Below are 24,951 nucleotides of genomic sequence, written 5' to 3' on the forward strand. Positions count from 1 at the left end.
CATCGAGAGGGGATATAAGGAGAAGGCAACCTAAAGAGGAGGATCTTTTATCATTCTATCATCCTATTTTGGACGCCATTGCTCTGGAAGAGCATTCCTCACCTGGGATGCAAACGCTAGTGCCAAGAGCAGATTTGTGGGACGTAGCTCTCAACAAGATTAGATTCGAAGATTCCTATGCATAGAGTTTGATCAAGGTAGTGGATCGGTTTCTAGTATTGTAGTTACACTTTGCAAGCAGTGGATTTTTAGGGAAGGCGGCCACTTTGGTTCAGCCTGAAGTTTATTACAGCAGCTCACTTGGATCCCATTTTCAGATGGCATCCATCTTGTTTTAAGCACATCTGTATTGGTATTACTCTGGAATAAATCAAACTCTGCTGGTATTGTTTTAGAATCATTTCCGGATTAGTATGTATTGCTGCATATTATTTCTATCACTTCTATTTATCAGTTGTTATTTATTCATTGTAATACCTATATTCTGAAAAATACAAAAAGAAACAACATTCTTCTGCAACTTTTGTCTAGCTATATAAGATCAAAGAAAAATCTACAGGAAAATATAATTTATATAATTAAATATTATAGCAGCAACAGAGCAAATATCCATTTGGGATACTTCAGTGGTATCAGAGCCTAATCTTTCTAGACTGTGGATTTGATTACAAATCTATGCATCCAAGAGTTGAGATACACAAATTCTATACACGCAGGAGAGCTCAATTTGAGCAAGGTTTTGGAATTGAACAAGGAGTTCCTGCCAACTTGTTGGGTTAGTTGTAGGTCAATACCATGTCTAGAATGAGAAATGGGTGCTCTAAGGTTTCATCTCCGTCAACAGGTACATGTAAGATGCCTCTGCTAAGGCTTTCAATGATGCAATAATGAGCAGCTACCATCAGTATTGTTCTCTTCCTAAAGAGATACATGCTTGCACTCACACAATTTATGGGTATACCAAATGCCGAGGATGATTTGGTATCTAAAAGTTCATATCAGCAGCAAGGAAGGAAAGAAGAATCAAAGGATAGAAAAGAAAGTATTGGAAGAGAAGATAAGTTAACAAAGGAAACACAGACCAACAATAACCAGCAAGAGGAATTACTAGATGAAGATCTCGATGGGGTATCAAAAGAGGATATTGAAGAGAGCCCTGCTCTTCAATGCTAGTCCACATCCTTTGCTTATGTATTTACACATGTGCATAAGCTTATTTTGGAGAGCCAACTGAAGGTTGGTGAAGAAAATGTCATTGCAGCCTTGTCACATTTTGACTGTTCCCACAAGTCAGTAGAGAGCTACATTTGGAAGGTCCAACTTGAGGGAAGACATAAATGTAAAGAAGAGGCTTCATCAATCTCTAATTTGCATGTGCTTAAGACAGCCACAGAGGCAATGAAGAATAATTATTTAAACCTCCTTTCAGATAGAGATCATCTTCTTGACCTTGGTGTTATTTACTCTATTGCTTTAAGGGGGAAAGAAGAGGAGATTGATCAACTTATTTCAGAACTTTTAAAGGTTAGAGAAACTTTGGGAAATTCTCAAGTAGCTCTCCTCATGGTAGAAAATCAGATTGAAGAACTGAGTGCTTTACCTACAAAATCAAAAAATAAGTGGAACTGTAGTGACCCATACCAGTACTATAAGAATCCAACCAGCACCGTACTGTCTATCAGTCGACTGGATTTTCGTCGGTATTTTCGTAGTCGATGGAGTGAATGTCGTCGGTGTTTCCGTAGCCGACGGGATGATTGTCGTCAGTGTTTCTGTAGCCGACGGGATGATTGTTGTTGGTGTTTTTGTATTCTATAGCCGATGGGTAAATAGTTTGTAGCAGACATAATGTTTATGGCCGACAGACTCCTTCGAGAAGGTTCGGGGATAGTATTTATATCCCGTTTGGGATCACTGTAATTCATCTTCTATCACTCATCTTATTAAGCACAATGTATGTTTGGCATATGCGAATATAATTCTGCTATTTTGTTCCATTGTCTGTATGCGTTGATTTCTTTACCAGTACGGTAAACATTTGGCGCCGTTGGTGTGTTCCATGCAGTTTTGTGTGGGTTTCGGAGTGTTAATTTGGTCTTGGTGGCGAGGCCCCTCGACCCTGCCCTGTATTGCGATAGGGAGCGCACCTGGGGCGCTGCCCTTCGACCCCGCCTGGGGCGTTGCCCCCTGGACCCCCAGTTGTTGCAAATATCAGTCGTGAAGTGTGACCAGTTGAGAAGACTTGAAGCTGTTGCAGGCATGGAAGTACTAGAGGCACTGGGAGTAGGTGTTGGCTGAGAGGCTATCTTGGTGGATGCATAGAGAGCTCGGGAGGAGCGGGTCATCCAGAAGGCAGTATAGCGACAATTAACTTAGTGGACCTAGTGTTGGAAGCAGAGAAAGCAGCACGGGTGGCTATCAAGGTCAGCTTGAGGAGACACTATTGTGTTAGCAGAGGCTGCGGATGTAACATGATGAATGTGGAAGTGATGTGATAGAAGTAGATTTTTCTTGTTGTAGTCACTCTATTAATGTATTTTGTTTGTTAATTTGTTTCAGATATTTTGTAATTGTCATCTAGAGACGACTTTTCTTTTTGGGGGGGATGGTGTCAGCCGACTGGATTGTCGTCGGTGTTTCTGTAGCCGACAGAGTGATTGTCGTCGGTGTTTCCGTAGCCGATGGGATAATTGTCGTCAATGTTTCTGTAGCCGACGGGATGATTGTCGTTGGTGTTTTTGTATTCTGTAGCCGACGGGTAAATAGTTTGTAGCAGACATAACGTTTGTGGCCGACGGACTCCTTCGGGAAGGTTCGGGGATAGTATTTATATCCTGTCTAGGATCATTGTAATTCATCTTCTATCACTCATCTTATCAAGCATAATGTATGTCTGGCATATGCGAATATAATTCTGCTATTCTGTTCCATTGTCTGTATGCTTGATTTCTTTACCAGTATGGTAAACACTGTCCTGAGCCTGAACTTTTCCATTTCCCCTTTAAATGTAAATCTGAGAGTAAGAACCCACTTAACAAATAACCAACAATATGAATAACAAATGATATTCTAGATAGATATTTGCTCAAACTCATTCTCAAATAACACATTAAAAAATACAACCCTATGCAGATGAAATATGAACAAGAAGTAAAACCCGAATTCTCCAATAAATCTGTCTTTTCAAAATGACATTAAAGACTTAAGCATAAGAAAAATGCGGTACAAAAAAAAACACTAAACCACCATCCTTTCAACAATCCAGAAGCGTGTTTATTGCCTTATACATCAGCAAGTATGATAACTAGCAACTTCCGAATAACTTCTAAAACATTATTGTACTATACAACAACAATACAATAACCATCCAACCTCAAATCCAATCTTATACACAGATGTTATAGTCAGATTGGAAAACAAGAGAAGAAGCTATAAGCTCAATTATACACCACTGATGATACCTCCACGGAAAATGGGTTTGCGTCCACTGCCTGCCTGCACGAGGGGCTATGTCCTCATATGGGCTGAAAGTTGAAGCTTTTTGAAACTCTCCAAGAGAGAAAACTGAATTGACAGTAAAATCAAGCATAGTCTTCAATGAGTCTTTCCCCTTTTTAACACAAAATTGAGACCCTTTGACTTCCCTCTGGCCGTCGTCTTATTCCTCCTTGTCCTCATGTGACCACATGGAATATTAATTTGTCCTTTAATAATAAATCTCCAGCTTATTGAATATTGCAAATTCAGTTCTTCTTAATAATTCTAATGTCCCCAAAGAAGGGACATTAGAAATCTCCCCTCCTTGAGATTGCTTGCCCCCAAGCAATCAGTACCAGGATCCCATACAAGTCTGTAGGCAGCCCTGAATTCCAAACTGAAAACAATTTCAGCCATACTGTGAAGCTAAATGTCTCTCTGCATTAAGACTTTCAACTAGATCCTTGGATCCCATATAACTCTCTGAAAGAACTCAACACTTGCACCTGTAAACTGTTCAACACTAGCCAACACCTAGACCACAAGAAAATCCTCATCCAACCATAGATGTAATCTGCCAACACTTGGGTCCCAAACTCTGTTATATCGTTCCGCTGCTATGATGAGGTAGAAGCATATCAAAGGTCCATGTGTAACCCAGTAGAGTGTGAAGACCTGCCCTAAATGGGTGATGTAGGAAATGAGCTGCTCATAAGCTAAAATCACTATCTCAAGGACATCAAAACCAACACCATCGTCATCAACCTAGAGAACTCCCAAGTACATAGATGCTATGAATATGGAAGATGCTGGAAATATAACCACATTCCTCACATAGCTACTCCAACAAGAATTACTTAGTAGCTAATGAAAAAAAATCACCCAACTCCTGAGAGGGTTGAAATCGGAAAATATGTTGGTGTTGATTAATTGATAAGCAATAGAAGTTGATTCATCATTCTCAAGCTGAGTCCCCGAATCACTATTAGGATTTGAATTAGTATTCCAGGGTCTGAAATCAATTTCTTCCTCCTCAAGGCAAACAAGAGAGACTCCCTCATCTATCATAAAAAGTGGGTTATCGGACGTCTAGTAAGTAGCCACTTCAAACAAGGGGTTATCTATCAACTGAAAGTGATATGAAGTTTTGCTACTTAATCGTTTGGGGCAGCTATCCAAGTCATAAGTTTGCTGAATGCTTGCAAGTTCATCGATGACTTCTAGGAAAAATTCCTGTCTCATTCTATCCTCATGTTCCCGAGATTGATTCATGACCTTGATCTGATTTTCTACTCCTTGAAGAGAGAATCGAGCCTCATCCAATGCCTCACGAACATGCTTCAGCTCTCTGTTAAGTTTGTCAATCTCATCCTTCCCTCTATTTGACTGTTTAGCATATATCGCAGCAATCTTAAGGATATAATCCCTATCGGTTAGCAAATACAAGTAATCTGATTTCATAGTTTCGAGGGCTATCTTGACCTCTTGCATGTCATCAACATTCCAATCTCTTCCCGCTTCTCTTGGAATCCTCCTATGGAGCTCATCAACCAACTCATGGGTCCTGTCATAATGTACTAAAGATGCCACAACCATATCTTCACTAACCCTCAGTTGATTCCTTAAGGTATGCATTTTGTTACCGCTCTGCTGGAATTGTTTATTATCTTGCAGTGTTATCTTAGGGGGTTCTTCCAATTTCAAGCCATGCGCGTTAGGAATATAAGGTTCATCATAAAAATGCTCCAAACTACTATTACCTTGTGGGCAATCTATCTCCTCAACCTTCCTGTCAAGGCTCACTTCTAAATCACCAACGAAGAAACTTGCACCTCGTGTAAAATCTTCTACGTAATTGCGAGTAGGCTGCTCACCTTCCGTAGTCGTCTGTTCTTCTTTTTCAAGGTCATCCAAAAGATAATTCTGGTCTGTCCAAACTTCTTCGTACACCCTTGTGTGCTGTTTGTTTGCAAAAAGATCGTGGGCCAACTCCAGATACTTTTGTTTTGCCATATCAGTCATATTTAGCTGCTCGAGATAAAATTCCAAGTAGTCGCTGAATGATAAGTCATTTTGAATTCGTATAGGAAATTCTTTATACTCTCCATAAATGTCGAGTATTTCTGTCCTTACCTCATCTTCAAAATTATGAGCTAACTATGCTTGTGGCTTTATCGTACCTTTCCAAATCTTTTCTCGTAGCAATTTCCAAGAGAAATCTAATAACAATGTGATATCAGGTACGATGTCTTGTTGCTTGGATCAAGCTAGTTGTTGATGCAGTCCCAAACACTATTTACAATGCTTATGCTACAATCTCTTGATGACTCAAGCTAATTTGCCAATCAGTCTGATGAATGTACACAATATTTGCCCGCAATGTCTGATATATGTGCTTGACATTCACAATCTTTGTCACAACCTCCAATGATACTGTGATTGCATGTATGAATATGCAGATCCCTGATCACAATCTTGAATGGTGGTAGAATATAGGGAAATTGCAGAGGTGAATTAAAGATATTAATCAATGAGGACTTGATCCTTAAAGGAGTGCAATAACACTTGTTACTTAGAACAGTAAACTAATACATCATCCCTAGGCAAGGACCAATAATGCTTACATAACAAATAACTATGCATCAACAAATTAACTAGCAGAAATCTGGGTGAGTTTTTGAACTATGGTTTGACCAAGCAAGGAGTTTTTTGACTTATGATCCCTAGACAGATTTGATTCAATGTCATTTCCACTATCTTTCTTCATAAGAAAGGAAAACAAAACTTGGTATTGCTATCCGACTGACTTGTGGAGGTTACCAATCTCTTGAAAAATGATGAAGATATGAACAATGTTGGACCCAGATGAAATCAATCACCAATTTATATTTCTGTCACTCAAATTATTATTTTGTGACTTCAAGTTGAATTGTACAATTTCTCATAACCAAAGTATATTGTAAACTATTTTTCAATCAGTACTAAGTTTTAGATTCGGTAGTCTCCACTAGAGTGTCAGGATGTGCACCCCATTCTGTCCAAGAGCCATCATAGATAGCAACATCGGCTTTGCCAAGGCGATGAAGACCCAGTGCAAGGATACAATCAGTAACGCCAGTCCCACAAGATGTAACTATTGGACTATCGTGTGAAACACCTTTCTCAAATCTTTTCGCAAGGTCAGTTGATTCTAAAAGTTCCTCGAATCCGCAATGTACAATCCTCCTCAAAATGTTGTCTTTGCGTCTCTTTTACCGCCCAATAATCCTCTTAAAACGTGCGACTAATCAAAATGGCTTCGTTGGATTAACTGATTATACACTGCAATAGAGAATGGAATTTTCTCTGCTATACTCTGTGTCTAAAGACAACCCGGTAGGTGACGTGAGCATGATAGAAGCTAGGACTTTGACTTGCACTAGGCTTACATTGATTACCACATATTAATATGACTCCGAGCTTTGTATGTCCACCAAATCTGATTACCACGGTAGACAGAATATTCATAGGGAGTATATATCATAAACTCTTAATGCAAAATCAGAAGATAAACTCTCAGGCATGGCACTTCCTTTCACACACAATGATCTTCCTCGGCCGGTTATCCTTCATTTATCTCACCAAAAGCATCATCTGTTGTGACACTTGTTGCTAATATTCAAAGGTGTTAATATATGATATAATCGCAATTTTTGTCGTTGGTTACCTAAACAGGTGTTCCACAAGATGATTAATATTCTGCTCAAACTGCAGATTACTCCACGTCTTCCCTGGCATTACAAATTCCAACAGTTTCCTCCATTGGATTCGTTATCAAGCAATATTAACTCCACGAACGTTACATGTAATGTTACACGTATCTGTTACCTTCTCTGGCGCCAAAGAGCCTCACAACAGGTGTGACCAACTCCGTTGAATTTAATAAGACATTCAGTACTTAAAAGCAATAGACCAGTTCCTAAGTAGCTCGAAAAGGAAGTTTGAAGAAAAATATAACCGACCTCTACTCCTAGTCTGCCGTATGGATCATGCACCTGAGTTCATACCTTCTTACTACAATGTTGGCTACATTTTGTATGTTGGTGTTTTAAAGCACTCTAGGAATGACGTTAATAATTCCGACTAGTAAAGATTGCTAAACACCAATCCATGCCAAATACCAATACCTCCCTACTAACATAGGATGTGGCAACTGCAAGAAATCTTCACACGATTTTTATCATATTGAATGTTGCAAGACGGGGTAGTTCTGTACCCACTCGAAATCCCTATCTCCCTGCCGGTCTTGGTCACTGGGACACCATGTGCTACGTCTGCCTCAACCATGAAAGCCGTATCTCAGAACTGTTGGCCTCCACTAACGCTATTCATATTACCCACCCAATGTGTGAATGTGGAACCCGACCAAGAAGGAGCTCAACCTGTAGAGTAAATGCAGTGCGTAATTTCCAGTAGATGTAATCTCAGCCGCCAACAATAATAGGTGCTAGTTTAGCAGCCAAATAACACTATAACAATATCTTTGTTAACGTTTCAGGACACCCATGGTATTGACTACTGAAACCCGATTGCTATTTCTAGCTGCTAGTAAATCCAAATGCCTTCAACTAGGTATCTCCGACTGTGTAGAGGTAATACTCAATGCGTCCCACTATTTTCAACCCGACCTGTTAATGACTACGGCATGGGAGTTCCCAGTATGGCGTTCATGAAATAATACAAGTACCAGAGACTCTTTGGATTCCTCCTTAACTATTTCTCCCAGTTTAGTTCTTCAATAAGATAGAAGTAGGAAGTTCGGTTTGCCAAATGAAAAACCACAGTTTGGAAATAATCAAATAACACAGATCTTCCTTACCTCCAAAGACTTGTTCCACTGTAATCTTTTCAGACTTGCCGATTTCTTGCCCAATCTGTATAATGCCAATAGAGAAGAAGATTAGGGCAACGTCCAATCTTCTTGAAAATCTTAGACTAGAGGGTTTTCGTCCTCAAGGCTCAACTGGTCACATTTAAGCAACCAGAACTTAGTGCATTTGGCTTCATAAATTTCTTGTGTATTTCCACAAGATGGCAGGATTCTTGGCTTTAATACCACTGTAGTGACCCGTACCAGTACTGTAACAATCCAACCAACACCGTACTATCTTGAGCCTGAACTTTTCCGTTTCCCCTTTAAATGTAAATCTTAGAGTACGAACCCACTTAACAAATAACCAGCAATATGAATAACAAATGATATTCTAGATAGATATTTGCTTAAACTCATTCTCAAATAACACATTCAGAAATACATCCCTATGCAGATGAAATATGAACAGCAAGTAAAACCCAAATTCTCCAATAAATCTGTCTTTTCAAAATGACATTAAAGACTCAAGCATAAGAACAATGCGGTACAACAAAAACACTAAACCACCATCCTTTCAACAATACAGAAGCGTGTTTATTTCCTTATACATCAACAAGTATGATAACCAACAACTTCCGAATAACTTCTAAAACGTTATTGTACTATACAACAGCAATACAATAACCATCCAACCTCAAATCCAATCTTATACACAGATGTTATAGTCAGATTGGAAAACAAGAGAAGAACTTGTAAGCTCAATGAGACACCGGTGATGATACCTCCACGGGCAATGGGTTTGCGTCCACTGCTTGCCTGCACGAGGGGCTATGTCCTCACATGGGCTGAAAGCTGAAGCTTTTTGAAGCTCTCCAAGAGAGAAAACTGAACTGACAGTAAAATCAAGCATAGTCCTCAATGAGTCTTTCCCCTTTTTAACACAAAACTGAGACCCTTTGACTTCCCTCTGGCCGTCATCTTATTCCTCCTTGTCCTCATGTGACCACATGGAATATTAATTTTTCCTTTAATAATAAATCTCCCGCTTATTGAATATTGCAAATTTGGTTCTTCTCAATAATTCTAATGTCCCCAAAGAAGGGACATTACAGGAACATTGTGTGGAGCTGAGTCTACTACATTCTACTTCAGCTCAATCAGAAAACCTGTCTCTTGCAACAGCCTGTTTAGATAGACAACATATTCATGAGGTGAATGAGGAAGAGGAACCACTTGATGATACACTATCCAGTGACACCAATAGTTCCATTAATACTGATGATATACAAGATGATTCCAAAGAAGGTATAGAGGAGGATTCCAGAATTCTGAGTTTGGATAGTAGCAATTTTACTTCCCATTGTCATGAGTTTGTTGGCTATAGTCTTGAAAAAGTTAATGACATACATTTAGTCATTGCTAATAACCCCTTTTCCGAGATTGAGTGCTGATTTGATTTTAGATAACCCACTCTTTGAATCGGATGATGAGGAGGCTCTTGATCTTGTTACACAAATGGTATAAGGAGCTCAATCTTGGAGTATGATTGTGAAGTTGAGCATACACTTGGTGGGCCGGCCACTCAAGAGTTGTCCCTTATGGGCATGGATGAGACATATACTTCTTTTAAGAGGTGGCCTCATGGTTTCCTTGACGGGGCAGAAATAACCTTGCTGATTGGTGACTTTGTACTCTTCAATCCATTGAGGATTAGTGACTATTCTAGTGGGGATCTTATGACTCATCCGAGTTTTTCACTGTCTACATTAGGTTTTCAATAGTATGGGAGTGTTGAGAGGTGCCCCTATAGGTTAGCAATGGAGTGGGGAGTGTTTGTTGTTGATTGGAATTGGTTTGATAGTATGTTTGATATCACTTGTGTTGCTGGTCAGAGTTATGACAATGAGATAGGGTGGCCATTGTTGATAGTTTTTGAGCATGCAAGATATTACTCACCCATAGTTATGGTGTCCTGCATAAACAGAGGGTTACTTGATAGTGATGGTGATAATATGAAGTTCTTCTACATCACACACAGTATGATGTGTTTTGTTATGGGACCTAGGTATTGATTCACGAGATACATCACTTTACACAGACTTCCATATATTGCTTTATGGTTTGGAGTGTTTGGACATTTTTGTCAGAATGGAACAGTTGGTTGTATGTTTGAGAGATATGGAGGGACGCATGCTGTTGTTGAGCATGTTATTTTGTCAGTTTACCTAGATTGCATCAGGTTCAAGGATTGTTAGTAGGGACCTCATAGAGAGGCATTGGCAATTTGGGTTTGCACATCTATTCAAACAAGTGCAATATGAATATGTTGCATTTTTTTTGAAATTGGTTTGGAATCCAGGAATCGACATCTATAATATATTCCTCCAGTGGATTCATGGTGAGATGCTACACTTTGAAGAGCTTGATGTTTATATCAGAGTAGTGCAATAGAGGACATGGGTGCGTTGGTTGCACTTGGGCAAGTATTGTTATAATACTACGTATCATATGTCGATTGCTATGACTCCATTTAGAGCCCTCTATGGTTATGATTCTCTATCTTTTGTTGATTTGGTGATTAGTGACAATAGGGTTCCTTTGGCATAGGATTGGGTACAGGAGAACCAGGACATCATGAGATTTCTTAGAGAGAATCTTCAGCAGGCACGGAATCAGTAGAAGGTCTATGCTGATTGACACAAGATTGAGAGGATATTTGAGGTGGGGGATATGGTATACCTACGACTGCAGCCTTACCGACAAAGCACCTTTAAAAGGGGTGGAATTGAGAAGCTTAAACCTTGTTTTTATGGACCATACAGGATGATCAGGTGTGTTGGAGAGGTTGCGTATGAGATTGAGTTCCCATCTGGCAATAGGATTCATAATATGTTCCACGAATCGTGTCTAAAAAAGGCATTGGGACAACATATTATACCATCTCCAGATCTTGGAAGAGAAGGAATGCCAGCTGAGAAGCAAGGTGATTCGAGAGTATTTGATTCGTTGGACAGGTCTCCCTATAGAGGACGCCACTTGGGAGGGCGAGACTATTTTACAGCATCCAGCTTTGTAGTTGCTTGTGGGCAAGCATCTCCGAGAGGGGAGGATTTTTCATGTTCCCTTTTTAGTTCTGTCTAGCAGTGACATGAGAGTTAGCCTATTATGGAGTCTCGTAGGCTGGCAGTGGTGATCAGGGACTCAGTCAGGGTTTTCAGTGTCCAGATTTTGTATTACAGGCAGTAGTAGATCAGTTGAGAGCAGTTCCTTGATTTTAGGATGCAGTTCCTTGATTGTAGGAGGAGATTCCTACCTTTTAGGAGGTGGTGATGTTTTCAGAGTTAAGGTTCTATGAGATCACCCCCTGGTCTCAATTTCAGGAGATTTGGGTGTGTTCCCTATATTATAGGAGTATCCCTAGATTTGAGGGTGTGATTGCCAGTTGGCCCAGGTTGTCCGGCATCAGTCATAGGCATGTGACAAACTCAGTTTCATGTTTTAGAGGTGTTTGGGTTGTTCTGTGGCTACTTGGGAAATATTTTAATATATTTAAATATTCTCCTAAGTTAGCATTTTAATAATTTAAATAAGGCTGAGTGTTTAGCCATTTTGGAGTAATAAGGAGATTTCTGGCTCCATTTGAATCGATTTGTCTATGTGTGATAGCTTGTTGGAAAGAGCTCAGTCTCTAGTATTTGATTATCACTTGCAGGTACTTATTTGATGCTTGGAGCTATTTGTCATTAATAAAGTAATGATTTCCTTTTATTTGGACGCTTTTATTAGGAAAATAATGTTATATTATAAAGTTCAAATGCAATTCACTTTAGGGTTCTTTTAGGGTTCAAATTGCCTTGGAGAGGGGATATAAGGAGAAGGCAACCTAAAGAGGAGGATCCTTTATCATTTTATCATCCTATTTTGGATGCCATTGCTTTGGAAGAGCATTCCTCACCTGGGATGCAAACCCTAGTGCTGAGAGTAGATTTGTCGGGACGTAGCCCTCAACAAGATCAGATTCGAAGGTTCCTATGCATATAGTTTGATCAAGGCAGTGGATCGGTTTCTAGTATTGCAGTTACACTTTGCAGGCAGTTGATTTTTAGCGAAGGCAACCACTTTGGTTCAACTTGGAGTTTATTACAGCAGCTCACTTGGATCCCATTTTCAAATGGCATCCATCTTGTTTTAAGCACATTTGTATTGGTATTATTTTGGAATAAATCAGACTCTACTGGTATGGTTTTAGAATCATTTCCGGATTAGTATGTATTGCTGCATATTATTTCTATCACTTCTATTTATCAGTTGTTGTTATTTATTCATTGTAATACCTATATTCTGAAAAATACAAAAAGAAACAACATTCTTCTGCAACTTTTGTCTAGCTCTATAAGATCAAAGAAAAATCTACAGGAAAATATAATTTATATAATTAAATATTATAGCAGCAGCAAAGCAAATATCCATTTGGGATATTTCATATTTGATTTGTTCCCATCTATTGTTTTTGTCGAACTTGCACTTACCGAGCATATCAAGTTCATCTAAAATGGTGACATTCAAGGGGCCCATTTGTGAAAGTAGCTGCCATTCATTCATTTGTTCTATTTCATCAGTGTTTCTGTCATTGTCACTCTCTTCTTCTGCTGAGGTAGTTTCTTTTTGTGTAGCGCGACTGACATGCCATAGTTGATAGTCGTCTTCATTCATTTTTTTCTAGTTTACAATTGTCAAATCCTTTGTTAGGCCTATTGCCCTTGGTATGTCATGAAAATGTTTATATAGGAGCAGCTCACTCCAATAAAATACTTCAAAGTCATTTGAGCCTTCATCTAGCATATTGAAGATCTTTGAGCAAACACTTACAACAACCTTTTCTTTTCTCTCCTTCCACTTGCGTTGTTTTCAATTCACAGAGTACATATAAGATCTCATGGATTATAGTGATGTTACTATTTATAGTTCTCGAGGCCGCCTAATATATGTCTGTATATATGTAGACTGCATTTGGCTTTCATCTTCTGCCCATGTTATCTGTTGGAACACTAAAAATATGCAAAAGGACGACTGAAAACAAGGGATAGCTTTTGGAGCATGTGGCATGTTTCCTGTGCTCCTATGTCATGCTTGGCAACTATTTGTAAAATTGAGCAATGAACAAAATAGAGGAATAAACAAAAATAATGGTAAAATTCTATATAGAAGAGGGTTAACAAAGCACTCACATCTGTAAATTGATTACCTGGTATTTCTTGTATGCCAATTTGTAGCATAGACTTTCTCAATATCAATAACAACAGTACCAAGCTGGTGAAGTTGTACACGGGAGGATCTTCATTAATCACCTATTTGGCAGGCACCCAATTGTAGTGAGTATTGACTCTTGCTAACTTAAATCCTAACAAGGCCTTACATTATAAACTAGCGGTTTGAAACTATGAATTGTTGACCAAAAATACTTGATGGACCAAGTCAGTCAATACAAAATATTAACTAATAAATTGTGTTGCTACAAAGTTAGGATTATGGAGACATCTTTCAGCAAGTACCAAGATATAGTTCACTATCAATGTGAACATAAAAAGATGAAGGGGCCAAAGGAATACTTTACACCCTGCTATGAAGGTTGTGAAGAGCTGAGCCCTGCCGTACTCAAAACCATGTTAAGCTTAGAACAATGAAATAAATTTATTGTTGTTACTTTTACATCTTTACTTGTACTAAACATATTAGTGAAACATTCTTTAATTCTATGTTGTACGTAGATTTCAAATGGCATGATATGATTGTTTGCACAATTTTTAGGAATAATATATTTGTACAAGATTTTTGGTCTCTGCATTTGTGATTGCAAATCAAAATTGAGTTTGTAGAAACATTCTTTAGTTGGAAAGCTTCCAACATCTTGGTTGTTTTTCTTGTCACAAGATTTATTTAGAATGATTTTATTTTTGTATAAAATGGCTCTAAGTATTTCAGATTTATTTTATGATGCCTTTCTTGCAACCACTTCATGATGACAATTGTTTGATCTTTTTCCTAAATACAGAGGGTCAATCAATGTTTGCGGGATGTTTGCAAAGCTGCAACAGATTCCAGTAAAGATAATTGTTATAATTACATTGACTGTGGTGATGGAAAAAATATAAGAAATTTCACTGCAAATATTTCATGGATGGTATGGAGAACCAATCCGAATGCGACAGACTGTCTTCTGGGAAACCAATCAAAGAACTTTACATATGGTATATATAATACAGCAGTTCCTGTAACAATGGAGCCTAGTTTCGTTAGAAAATACACATATTCTTTGTTTTGGGGTTTTCAGGTATTCAACTTTTCTTTCTTCACCATATACTCCCTAAATAAAATTAATACTAATCCAATATCAGTTGAGGTTTCTATTCTATGGTAATTATTATGCACTCCTTTGGTGTAGCTGGGAATACTTAATTGCTTGTGTCACTTTTCAAGAGAATATGTAATTCATCTTATACTCTTTTGTTTATAATGCTAGTTGCATTTAAAGAAATTAAAAATTAGTAAGAAGAAAAACATTAGGAAGTGTTTAAATGTTTCACTGTTTTGATGTGATAGGATATGTTGTGTTGACAAAAGCATTAGTTATCACTATTACTAATTTCAACATTTGTTTTGTTTAAGCTAAACATGGGAAAGGGGCCTGGACCTATTATAAAACAGCCATAGGGGCAAACAAAGTGAGGCAGACCAGGAGTTGGCCTAGAACAAAACTAAAGAACTAAAAAAGCAGATCCTATAAGGACCAGTGGCAGGCACTAGACACAACAGATGATTAGTAAGAATCAGCTGCTGTAAGAACCCCGACAGGTTCTAACTTTACCACTATAATATCCCTTGCTAAAACTAACTATATGTTGCAGAATTGAACATCAAGAAATATTGTTGAACAGTTGTCATGATACTGCCGTGCTTGCTGTTTCAGATTTCAGTCTGACTGTTGCTTAAAATGGTACCAAATGTGCTTTTTACTGATTACTAGAATGTCTACTCAAATATCTACAATGCCGAGGCAATTCTTCTTGGGTTTCACCTACAGCTCATCAACATTAATGCGAACATCTGTTATGCAACAAAGTTACAAAAGTTCATTAAACCCTTGCCATTCCATGTATCAATTCAATTTAATGATCAATGGTAGTGCTGATAGAAAACATGAATTCCCAAATGCATATGCACTTACATGAAGCAAGAGGCCATTTTATTCAGCAATTAGAAAACCTGGAAGTGAATGCCGCTTGACCAGATGCCTACTACATGAACATAGGCTGGCTGATTGCAGAGTTTCAATGGCCGTCCAAATATCGCAAGCCAGGATACTTTATCGCTCAATGTGCCCTCATAAAGACACCCCCATCTTCGATCATATCTCACACTGCCTGCTATAGCATCATGTGGCTACCATATACTAAACCAAATGCATAACTGAAGCAGCGATTTGGTGTCATCCTTTGTCACTGTTAATTCAGCAGTAAATCTTAATGAAAACGTTGGAATCTAGATCCAAATTCCTTCACTGTTTAAGCATGGCTATGGACTCTGAATGAGATCATCTCAATGCTCAACTCACTGGCAGTCGACAACCAATTCAAAGTGCAACAACTCCGCAGAATTCTCAATTTTCCAAGCACTTGATACCTGAAACCCTTGGCACAGCTCAACACCCAAATTCACAACAGAAAAATGCACGATCAGATAAGCTTGATTTCTCCCTTTGAAGGCATTTATAAATCTTGAAATAGAATTTGAGCTTAGAGCTTCAAGCTTACACCCCGTATAACTTATGAGCTTTTGTTGCAAAGTTTGAAATTTAATATTTTAGTATATTTCTCTCTATTCCTTCTCAATTCAAATCGATCCGTAGCTTGAAGCTTGCACTTCACATAATGGTAAACACTATGCTTAAAAGTTTGAATTATGATAAATTATAATAATTCCCTCCAAAACATTGTCGTAATATTAACTTCATTAAATAAACATCAAATGAACATATCCTTACTTTTGAATATAAGCTTTTAAGTTAATCATTAATTAAGTGAAACATAATATGACCCAAATAAATAGCTTATTTAATTCTTCAATTATTCATTCAAAATTCATGTGCTTCCTGCCTGAGTGTGATGCCAAGTTATCTCTTCCATAAATAGCTCTGACCATAATTTGACTTACTATAATTAGTAAGTCCCCAAATTCGAAGCTCTACTGAAGTCCCCACAACATCTTGCTACTACCAACTACTTGGTGCCTAGTCCCCTACTCAGAATAGTAACCTTGACTTTCCCAAAATAGTAACTTACTATAAATAGTAAGTGTGCCTATCTAACTCAAATATAGAACATTTTTGAACATCCCTGACCACTGGAGTGGGAAAACAACCTCTCACTCGACCAAGATCTTCTAACCAATTGATCAGCCTAGAAAGGTCATTGATAGGCTAATCCTCACAACATGAGATGATCTAGAATGGGGACATAGTCTGCCATACCCAACATAGCTTGTCCTCAAGCACTCACGACTGTAAAGGAACTCCACTATAGTGCAAACCCAAAGGAAGACTGTGAAATGTACCATAATCAAGCATAATTGTTGCAACACCAACATAACCGCAATTACAGAAAAATGAACGCATTTGTCCAATCTCTGCCCATGGAAATTGTGCATCTGAAACAAATCATAGACATGAGGATCGAAAATGAAATTGCCAATTACCTACATCATGTTGACATGTACACACTACAATATTTCCGAGTGAGCCCAAATTGAAACCCTGATGCATGTAGAGGATCGCACAACACACCAAAAAGTGTCTAACAAAATATGCCTGGATCTCAAATCTTGAATTGAGACCTGCTAAGAAGAAAAGTCTCAGACCTCTGCTGCTCTAATCTGATCACAATGTCACCATGCTGACAATGGTGAAGCAATCCAATGGGACCCATCCAACTTGCAGTGCTAATCCTGCCATCATTTGGATCCCAGAGTAAACAAAACTCACATCCATCCATCATAAAGAGGTAAGAATATGTGGAACTATCTGCTGCACCAAATCTCACGCTGTACTCTATTAGTCCCCCATGGATGTGAAATCCATCCTTTGTTAAACTGCCTTGGATGTGCTGACTATGCAAGAAGGTTGCCACCAACTTGCAGCTATGGGCTTCATCTACTGTAGATGGTGAATATCCATCCCATGCAGGATGGTATGATCCTGGAGCCAATCCACATTGATGCATCATCAAGTCCTCTACATGTTGATCAAAAGAAAACTGATGAACGTTCCTCATTGTGTAGTTATGGTCAAAGGCTCTAGTCTCTGTCAATGGCTCATCACTATTAACTTTGGAATCATAAGTTCGCTCCAATCCTTGACCCCAAACAGTTGGTTGGGAAGGGCCTCTAGTGACCCTTTTGCAAACCCAACCAATCTCTACGAGCAAGTAGTCAAAATATCTATAATTGCCCCCAATAAATGCCGAATGCTGTGAAAGCCTCGTAATTAAGTAGCCTCAGTGAAGCCAAATGATCCCTCCTAAAACTCCAACCCCTCAAATAGGTACTCAATAAATGAATATGTGCAGTAAAAACATATGAGGCAAAATCACCCCATTCATTTGTAGCCCTCAGCTGATCGCACTTACTCTAGATCACAACAAGCTGTCTATTACCATCAACTGCATGAGATGAAATCTTGTTAAGAAAATCCTAAATAAATTCATAGATGCCTCTCCATCGAAACTTAAGAGTTTACTTGCAACAACATAACTTGCTGCATTATTTATCACCACTCGAACAACATTTTCTTCCCCAACCTCACATATGACTTCCTCAATAGCCTCACATAAGTATGTGACATTTTTCACATGCGAGGAAGTATCAATGGACTTTAAGAACATAGTGGATCTTGGAATTAAAACAAAATAATTATCAATTATCATTGATCCATCAACAAATCAAAATATAAATTATTCAATGCATCTAGGGAAGTAGAATGATTAATCACTTTCACAGGAAATAAGAAAATGGAGTATCCTATTCCTCCTATTCTTCCTACCATCTGTCACATGGTGCAACCCTTTTGACTCCAAGAGTGTCGGTGGTCCTGTAGCTCAACTTTCATACCATTTATTGTTTCTAATGAGAGGGGGCCACTTACTTCAACATCATAAGGGATTTAAACCTCACCGCACAAATGGTTACAACAAATTGATTATGAGTAATCATTAGACAAAGCATAGTTCAACTTCAAATTATGAGTTTTCAAAATTTATGAACTCAATGCAAACAAATAAAAAAAAGAATTGTTTGGCTACAATAAATGGAATGTTGCAAAAGAACCAAAATTTGCCAATTTGTTTCTTGCAGCAGTATGCACCTACTTGTTCCAACCCATGCTCTTAAGCAAGGGTTGTGCACTAGGGGTAGAGCGTGGCACAAAATAACCGTCCATCTTGGATCTCTAGACTGTAGGTGCAAAGGTAATGCCACTAGGGGGAGCAGAAGCAAAAGCAGTTGCAGTAGCACTAGCACTAGAAAAAGCACTAAGATGAAAGACAGACATAGTGGAACCCTCTCCAACATAGTTTGCAGCTGCGGCTGCAGTTGCAGATGAATGTGAGCCAATAGCACTTAACTCTTCCAATTGCCTCTTTCTAGTGTCCTTTTCTTCTTCATATGTTTCTAACTAGGCATAACAAATACATTTTGCCTTGGTAGTTTGTTTTTTACATACCTCAATATCATGGCTAGATATATCAACAATATGGTATTTAAATCTATTGATGCTGCTATGATTAATTCCTTTACAAAAAAACATTTTGTTTGATTTTGTCTACTAGGAAATTTTTAATATATTTCCAAGCTTCATCCTTTGCAGGCATTAGGAAAGATTAATGTTTTCAAAATATGAAGGCCACTGTAAGAAAATTCTATAAAATTAAAATCTAATAGAAAAAGTCAGCAAACCCCACATTTTTTAAGGAAAATTTGTAAAAGCCTGTTTACAATTTTTTACTAAAAAAATGTAGGGTTTTCTATTGTTTTACTTCTCTCATTGAAGTACGCAATTTATATTTTAATAAAAAAACATTCAAGATTTGGAAAGTCAAAATAAAAAATTAACAAACAAATGAGAAATCCTTAAACATACCAAAAAGAAAACCAACAAAATCCACAATTAACACTTACCTCTTTCAAGTGAGTTGAGAAGTCTTGCTATGGGCTTCTTGATGCTTTCAATGCAAACCTATGGCCTCCCCAAGGTGATTTGTGGACTGCTTGATGCTCTTCTTCTCTGTTGGTATGGCATCTTCTTTTCCTTCCTCTCTCTCACTTTTTTCTCTCTTCTCATAAGTAGCAAATAGAATGACTAATAGGGAAAAATAGAAGACATAAGTGAAAAAAATGGGGAAATAATTTTCCTTTTTGCTTTTTGCTGGTTGGAATTGCCAAACGCTGGCATGAGTCATGAAGTATGGACTTGGCAAGTCATGCGATGACTCACTAACTTGGCGAGTCATGGCAAAGGGGTTTATGATCCATTTTCCTTGACACGGCTTGTGGACCTGGAAATCTCGCAGGACTCATGGCGAGTCTAAGAACACTGGATGGAAATCAGTAATCTGGGGAACAAACTTAGTCATAAAATGTTTATAAAATTGCCAAGTCAGTGTCAATTTTTGCCTGAGTTTTTGTCGAGCTCCGAGTAATAAATGTTTTTTGGCCAAAAGAGTTATCGTCAAGTAAGAGCTTTCAACTATCGTTTTAGTAAATGATGAGTTTTATTTATCTAGAAATTAGATTTTGCAGCCAAAATGAATAAAACTTCTTGTTAAAACAAAAAAATTCTGACCCTTGCTTTTAAATTTGTCTTTTGAATATCCCAAAAAATCCTTTCAGAATTTCTCATTGTGATTGAAGAACCTGTCACTATTGTGTGCAAAATAAGAGGGGTGGCAGGGATGTAAGAGAGTAGAAATCATCTTTTTAGCACCAATTTTTTCAATTTATTTAGGATTTCATTTTGTGCGTGGCTTGCACGTTTTTTGCTCAGACTTATTGAATCTCTAGCATGTTTCTCAGGTGATTATTTGGCAAAGATTAAACTTGACGAGTACTTTTGAATTTTGCCATCTATGGGCTTAGCTATGCCTCAACACACAAGAGACTCAAGTATTGATTAATCATTAAACAATAGATTCATAGGTGTGTCCAAACCATCTTTGATGCACTGGTGTTTGTTCAGAAAAAATATGAAAAAGTGTGTGTAAGCAAAGAATGGGTGAGTTATTGTGCTTTTGGAAATAAATTGACAGCCTAAAATAGAGATCTGGGAAATGGATACTCACATTTATCAAAGGAAAAATATTTCAAGTCCATTTATTTGAACATTCAATGACCATGAGGAAGCTTGGTTATTTCCTTAAGCCTAAAAGCTGTCTTGACAAAATTTCTGTGAATAGCAATATATTTCATCAATACCTTGGATGAGATGCAAATCAATAATGGCTACTTCAGGGAGCATTAATTCTTTTGGGAATTTTGTTGATTTTGTTTGTCATGTCATATGATATATTCCATAAATTTTAATACTTAGTGTTGTGTTCAGGCCCCATGCTTAGTTTAGTGTGGGTATATTTATATTTTTAGAAACGTAACATAATGATAAGGAGTGGCAACAAGAGAATTTCCAGGCAAGAGATTGGAGCAGACATTTTCACTTGGGCATGTATTGTCAGTTGCATAAGTCTTGCATTGCTGATGTGGGCTAGAGGCATTAAGGGTCAGCATGCACATTTATGGTGCTCAAAAGTATTTTTTTAATGGTGCAGGTTTGAAGGCCCATTATTGCCAAAATCGAAACTTGAACATTGTGTTCTTGTAGTGTTTGCATAAGGTTGCATGAATGCCAACATGCTTACTTATAAATAATTTGCCTTTAAAGCAGGGTATGGGAAATTTTAAACAAATGATGCTTGCTAGCTTTAGCCAATATGATTTTATATAACATGAAATTGGTTTATCCTTTAATGAATTTTCTTAATTTTTCTAGCTTGGTGACGTTTTAGCGAGTGATTGCCAATCCATATAGAAGCCTTTGGATTTGAACTTGTTGATGGCTACTTCATCCTAGCACTTTGTAATTAATCGCATACATATATTTTAGATTATTTTTTAAATTAAAAGAATTACATTCTCTATAATTTTGAACATTCAAGACATCTCAGTTGTTTTTGGCTATAGTACACCATGTTCACTGTTGACAATAAATTTGTAAGTTTCAGGGTGTGCCAATCATAACTGACACAATTTGTTAAAACAGCAAATCAGTACTCTTGCTGGCAATCAAGTTCCAAGCCTTTTTCCATGGGAGGTGATGTTTACAATGGGCATTATTGGACTTGGCCTATTACTTTTTGCTTTGCTTATTGGAAACATGCAGAACTTTCTTCAATCACTTGGCCGCAGGTATGTGGGAAGTGCTAATGATGCACATTTCTTATGGGATTACTGTTTTTTACAGATTCAAAGCTCTACATTTTTCCTTTACTGTAATATTACAACCTAAATAAACATGGTTTTTTTTTGTTTCAAAACGTGTCCCTATTTCTTGTGAAAGACCAATATAATTTTAGTGAATTGAAGCTAATATACAAATCTCTTGTTTTTGAATCTAAAGGATGTGAGTCAACATTTTGTGATATGATGTTCCATATTTATGTTAAATTTTTAAGAATATATGCTGCTGCATGAAGCTTTTGATTTGATACTACATCTACCCAAAACATATGGTAGAAAATCCAAAATTGTTTAGTTTAGCTTAACCTTGACAACCATTTAACATATTAAGAATGAAGAGTACCAATCAAATATTTCAAACTATCTTGGTATGCTGAAATATTGATCAAATAAAAAAGAATTAAGAGATTAAGAATATCAGATTTCCACAATCCATAAGAATTATAGTGCTTGGCTTTTGGATTAATTGTGTTGAAATTTTTACCATCAATGTTTCAAATCACACTATGTGATCCATCATCAGAATGAGAGAGCAAGTGATTCAAAACGTTGATGGTAAAAATCTCAACACAATCTAATCCAGAAGTCAAGCACTAGAATTAAGAGATTGTCAATCATCCACACAAAATATGAATTGAGATTCTTGTCAAAGCTAAGCTTGAGACACAAAGCAATAGTGATCCAAACGTTTTGTAAACCATTCAATCTTCCATCTATCATTGATTATTAAAGATTCTTGATTAAGGACACCACAAACTGCAGTGAGAAACATGGGAACTTGGACATCCTGGGGATATGGGGACGGGTGCTTGGTATTCACATACCGCTCAACTTCAGCTGGAATGCGGGGATGACCAGCAGTCCCCCAAGCATCTAGGGTCTTCTAGAAGTCTCTTGTACCAAGACATTTGAAAATTGTATTTTTTAAAATTATTATATTTTAAATATTTGCAACTAAATCATAAATACATACATCTATACATGCATAGTTCCCAAACTTGGACTCGGCTCCGACATGACAAGGCCAACTCAAATCATGCTCAGCTATGGCTTGGCAACAACTCAACTAAGACTCGACAAAATGAAAAAAACCCTCAAAATTTAGAGAATTTGAACAATTTAAAACTTGTTTCATACACCCTTTACTGAATAAAACTTAAAGACACTATAACATCATCAAATAGAAGCTAATTTGTCATCACATATATAACCAAGGAACATAAATGATAAATCCATCACATATGTAAAATGCAAGTTGTAGTTGAGGGAAATAGAAAACATAGAATTATATATGTTGTCAAATGTATGTAAAATCCATGAAACCCATGACATCAAATGTTTCATGAAACACATCTGTAATTGGAAAGTGTAAACACTGTAAACAAAAAACAAGTCTATCCACTTAGGCTCCAGCTCAAGACTCATCCTCATCCTCGTCTTCGGCCTCAACCTCAGTCTCAACTGTACAATAGTTCGTGTGCCTTCTACAAATGCGTCTAAGGTAGGTACTGGACGACAGAGAAGCCATAGTCCCTGCCTTTGAGGTGTCATGATGAACATCAACAGTGCATGTGCATGTGCCAGAATGAGCTCTATCCTCCCCCTCTACCATAGCCACAACCTCAACCTCTATGTTTGTTTGGTCAACCCTCTCATGGTCCTCCATGATGACTGATTAGTAGCCTCAGTGAAGACTTTGCACTTTGCTATTATTCTACTTTTATGTAATGTAATAAGAAAAATTCAAGATTTAGAAATTTAAACTAAAGAAAAGATAAATTTTTTAAAACTAAAAAAAATAACAAATAATGAAAAATACTTTAATATAAAAAAAAAAATCAACAAAATCTACAAAGTTTAACACTTACCTCTTGCGCATGAGTTAAGAAGTGTTGTTGTTGACTCCTTAATGCTCCCAATGCAAGCGTATGGACTCCCCAAAGTAATTTGTGGTCTCCTTGATGCTCTTCTTCCCATACGAAGCAATTAGAAGACCTTGATGCATAAAAGAAAAATAGAATGCAAAAAAAACTGTTATTTTTTAATTTTAGGTGTCAACTTTGGCACTGCCACCGATCGGGTCTTGCTGCTCGGGACTTGGCAAGTTGTGGTGGGTTATGCCAACTCGCTGAGCTGCCCAAAACTCGACGAGCTGAGTTGCTGAGTCTGCTTAACTTGGCTGGGTTGATCTAGCTCATTGACTTGGACAACTCGCCTGACTTTCGGGGAGTTTGGGATCTGATATCTATCTATCAATGTATCAATCTATCTATATAAGATAAGATTGATCTATCTATATATAGTTGTTTTAGGATATATATATATATATATATATATATATATATATATATATATATATATATATATATATATATATATATATATATATATATATATATATATATATATATATATATATATATATATATATATATATATATATATAGCTGTTTGAGGACATTTTCAGATCATTTGCAAGCATAATATGGGCAGTTTATGAGGGTTTAAAGAAGCTATTGTGCACATTATTGTTAGTTATGCTAGCCACCTTTGAAAAAATCAGAATTGAGGTTTCTATGCTGGTACTTCTATATTTGCAATTCACGTGGTGCTACTGTCATGTTCTTGATATAGTATAAATCTTCTATTTATCAATTTGAAAATAATTTTATTTAGTATTCTAATCTTTGACAGTAATTAGTTATTTGATATTCAACATATAAAACATCAATGTTCTAGTATACCTTAGTCCGTATTTAGTGTTTGGCATTTACAATTTTGCCATTTTACTTCTTACACATACATCTTTTTCTTAACTAGCAGCTTAAGTACTATATGTATAGTAAATAGTATATACAACACCATCCCATGTTGTTCCCCAATCCCCGTTGTTTGAAATTAATTATTATTATTATTTATAAAGTTTGAGTAGACTTAAACTCAAGACCTCCCAAATAAGAGGCTCACAAGTTACCATTATGTTATAGGCTTTTGCCTTAAAATTAATATATTTATTATAATAATAGTTAAATTAATTTTAGAATAATTTACATTACAATATTTTC

At 37.2% G+C, this 24,951-nt stretch overlaps 1 protein-coding gene across 6 annotated transcripts in view; it reads left to right on the forward strand.

Annotated features, from left to right (window-relative positions):
- Positions 1-24,951, forward strand: part of CNBT1 (cyclic nucleotide-binding transporter 1) — a 275,486-nt gene that overhangs the window by 108,845 nt on the left and 141,690 nt on the right. For all 6 annotated transcript variants that reach the window (XM_089831706.1, XM_089831711.1, XM_089831708.1 and 3 more), the window contains 2 exons: positions 14,382-14,660; positions 21,690-21,835. In XM_089831706.1, coding sequence (XP_089687832.1) covers positions 14,382-14,660; positions 21,690-21,835 — 425 coding nt within the window. The remainder of the gene's footprint in view (positions 1-14,381; positions 14,661-21,689; positions 21,836-24,951) is intronic.

Source organism: Cupressus sempervirens, chromosome 5 (assembly GCF_028749045.1).
Source record: "Cupressus sempervirens isolate cs-2001-9-10 chromosome 5, ASM2874904v1, whole genome shotgun sequence".
In the NCBI taxonomy this organism is placed as follows: domain Eukaryota; kingdom Viridiplantae; phylum Streptophyta; class Pinopsida; order Cupressales; family Cupressaceae; genus Cupressus; species Cupressus sempervirens.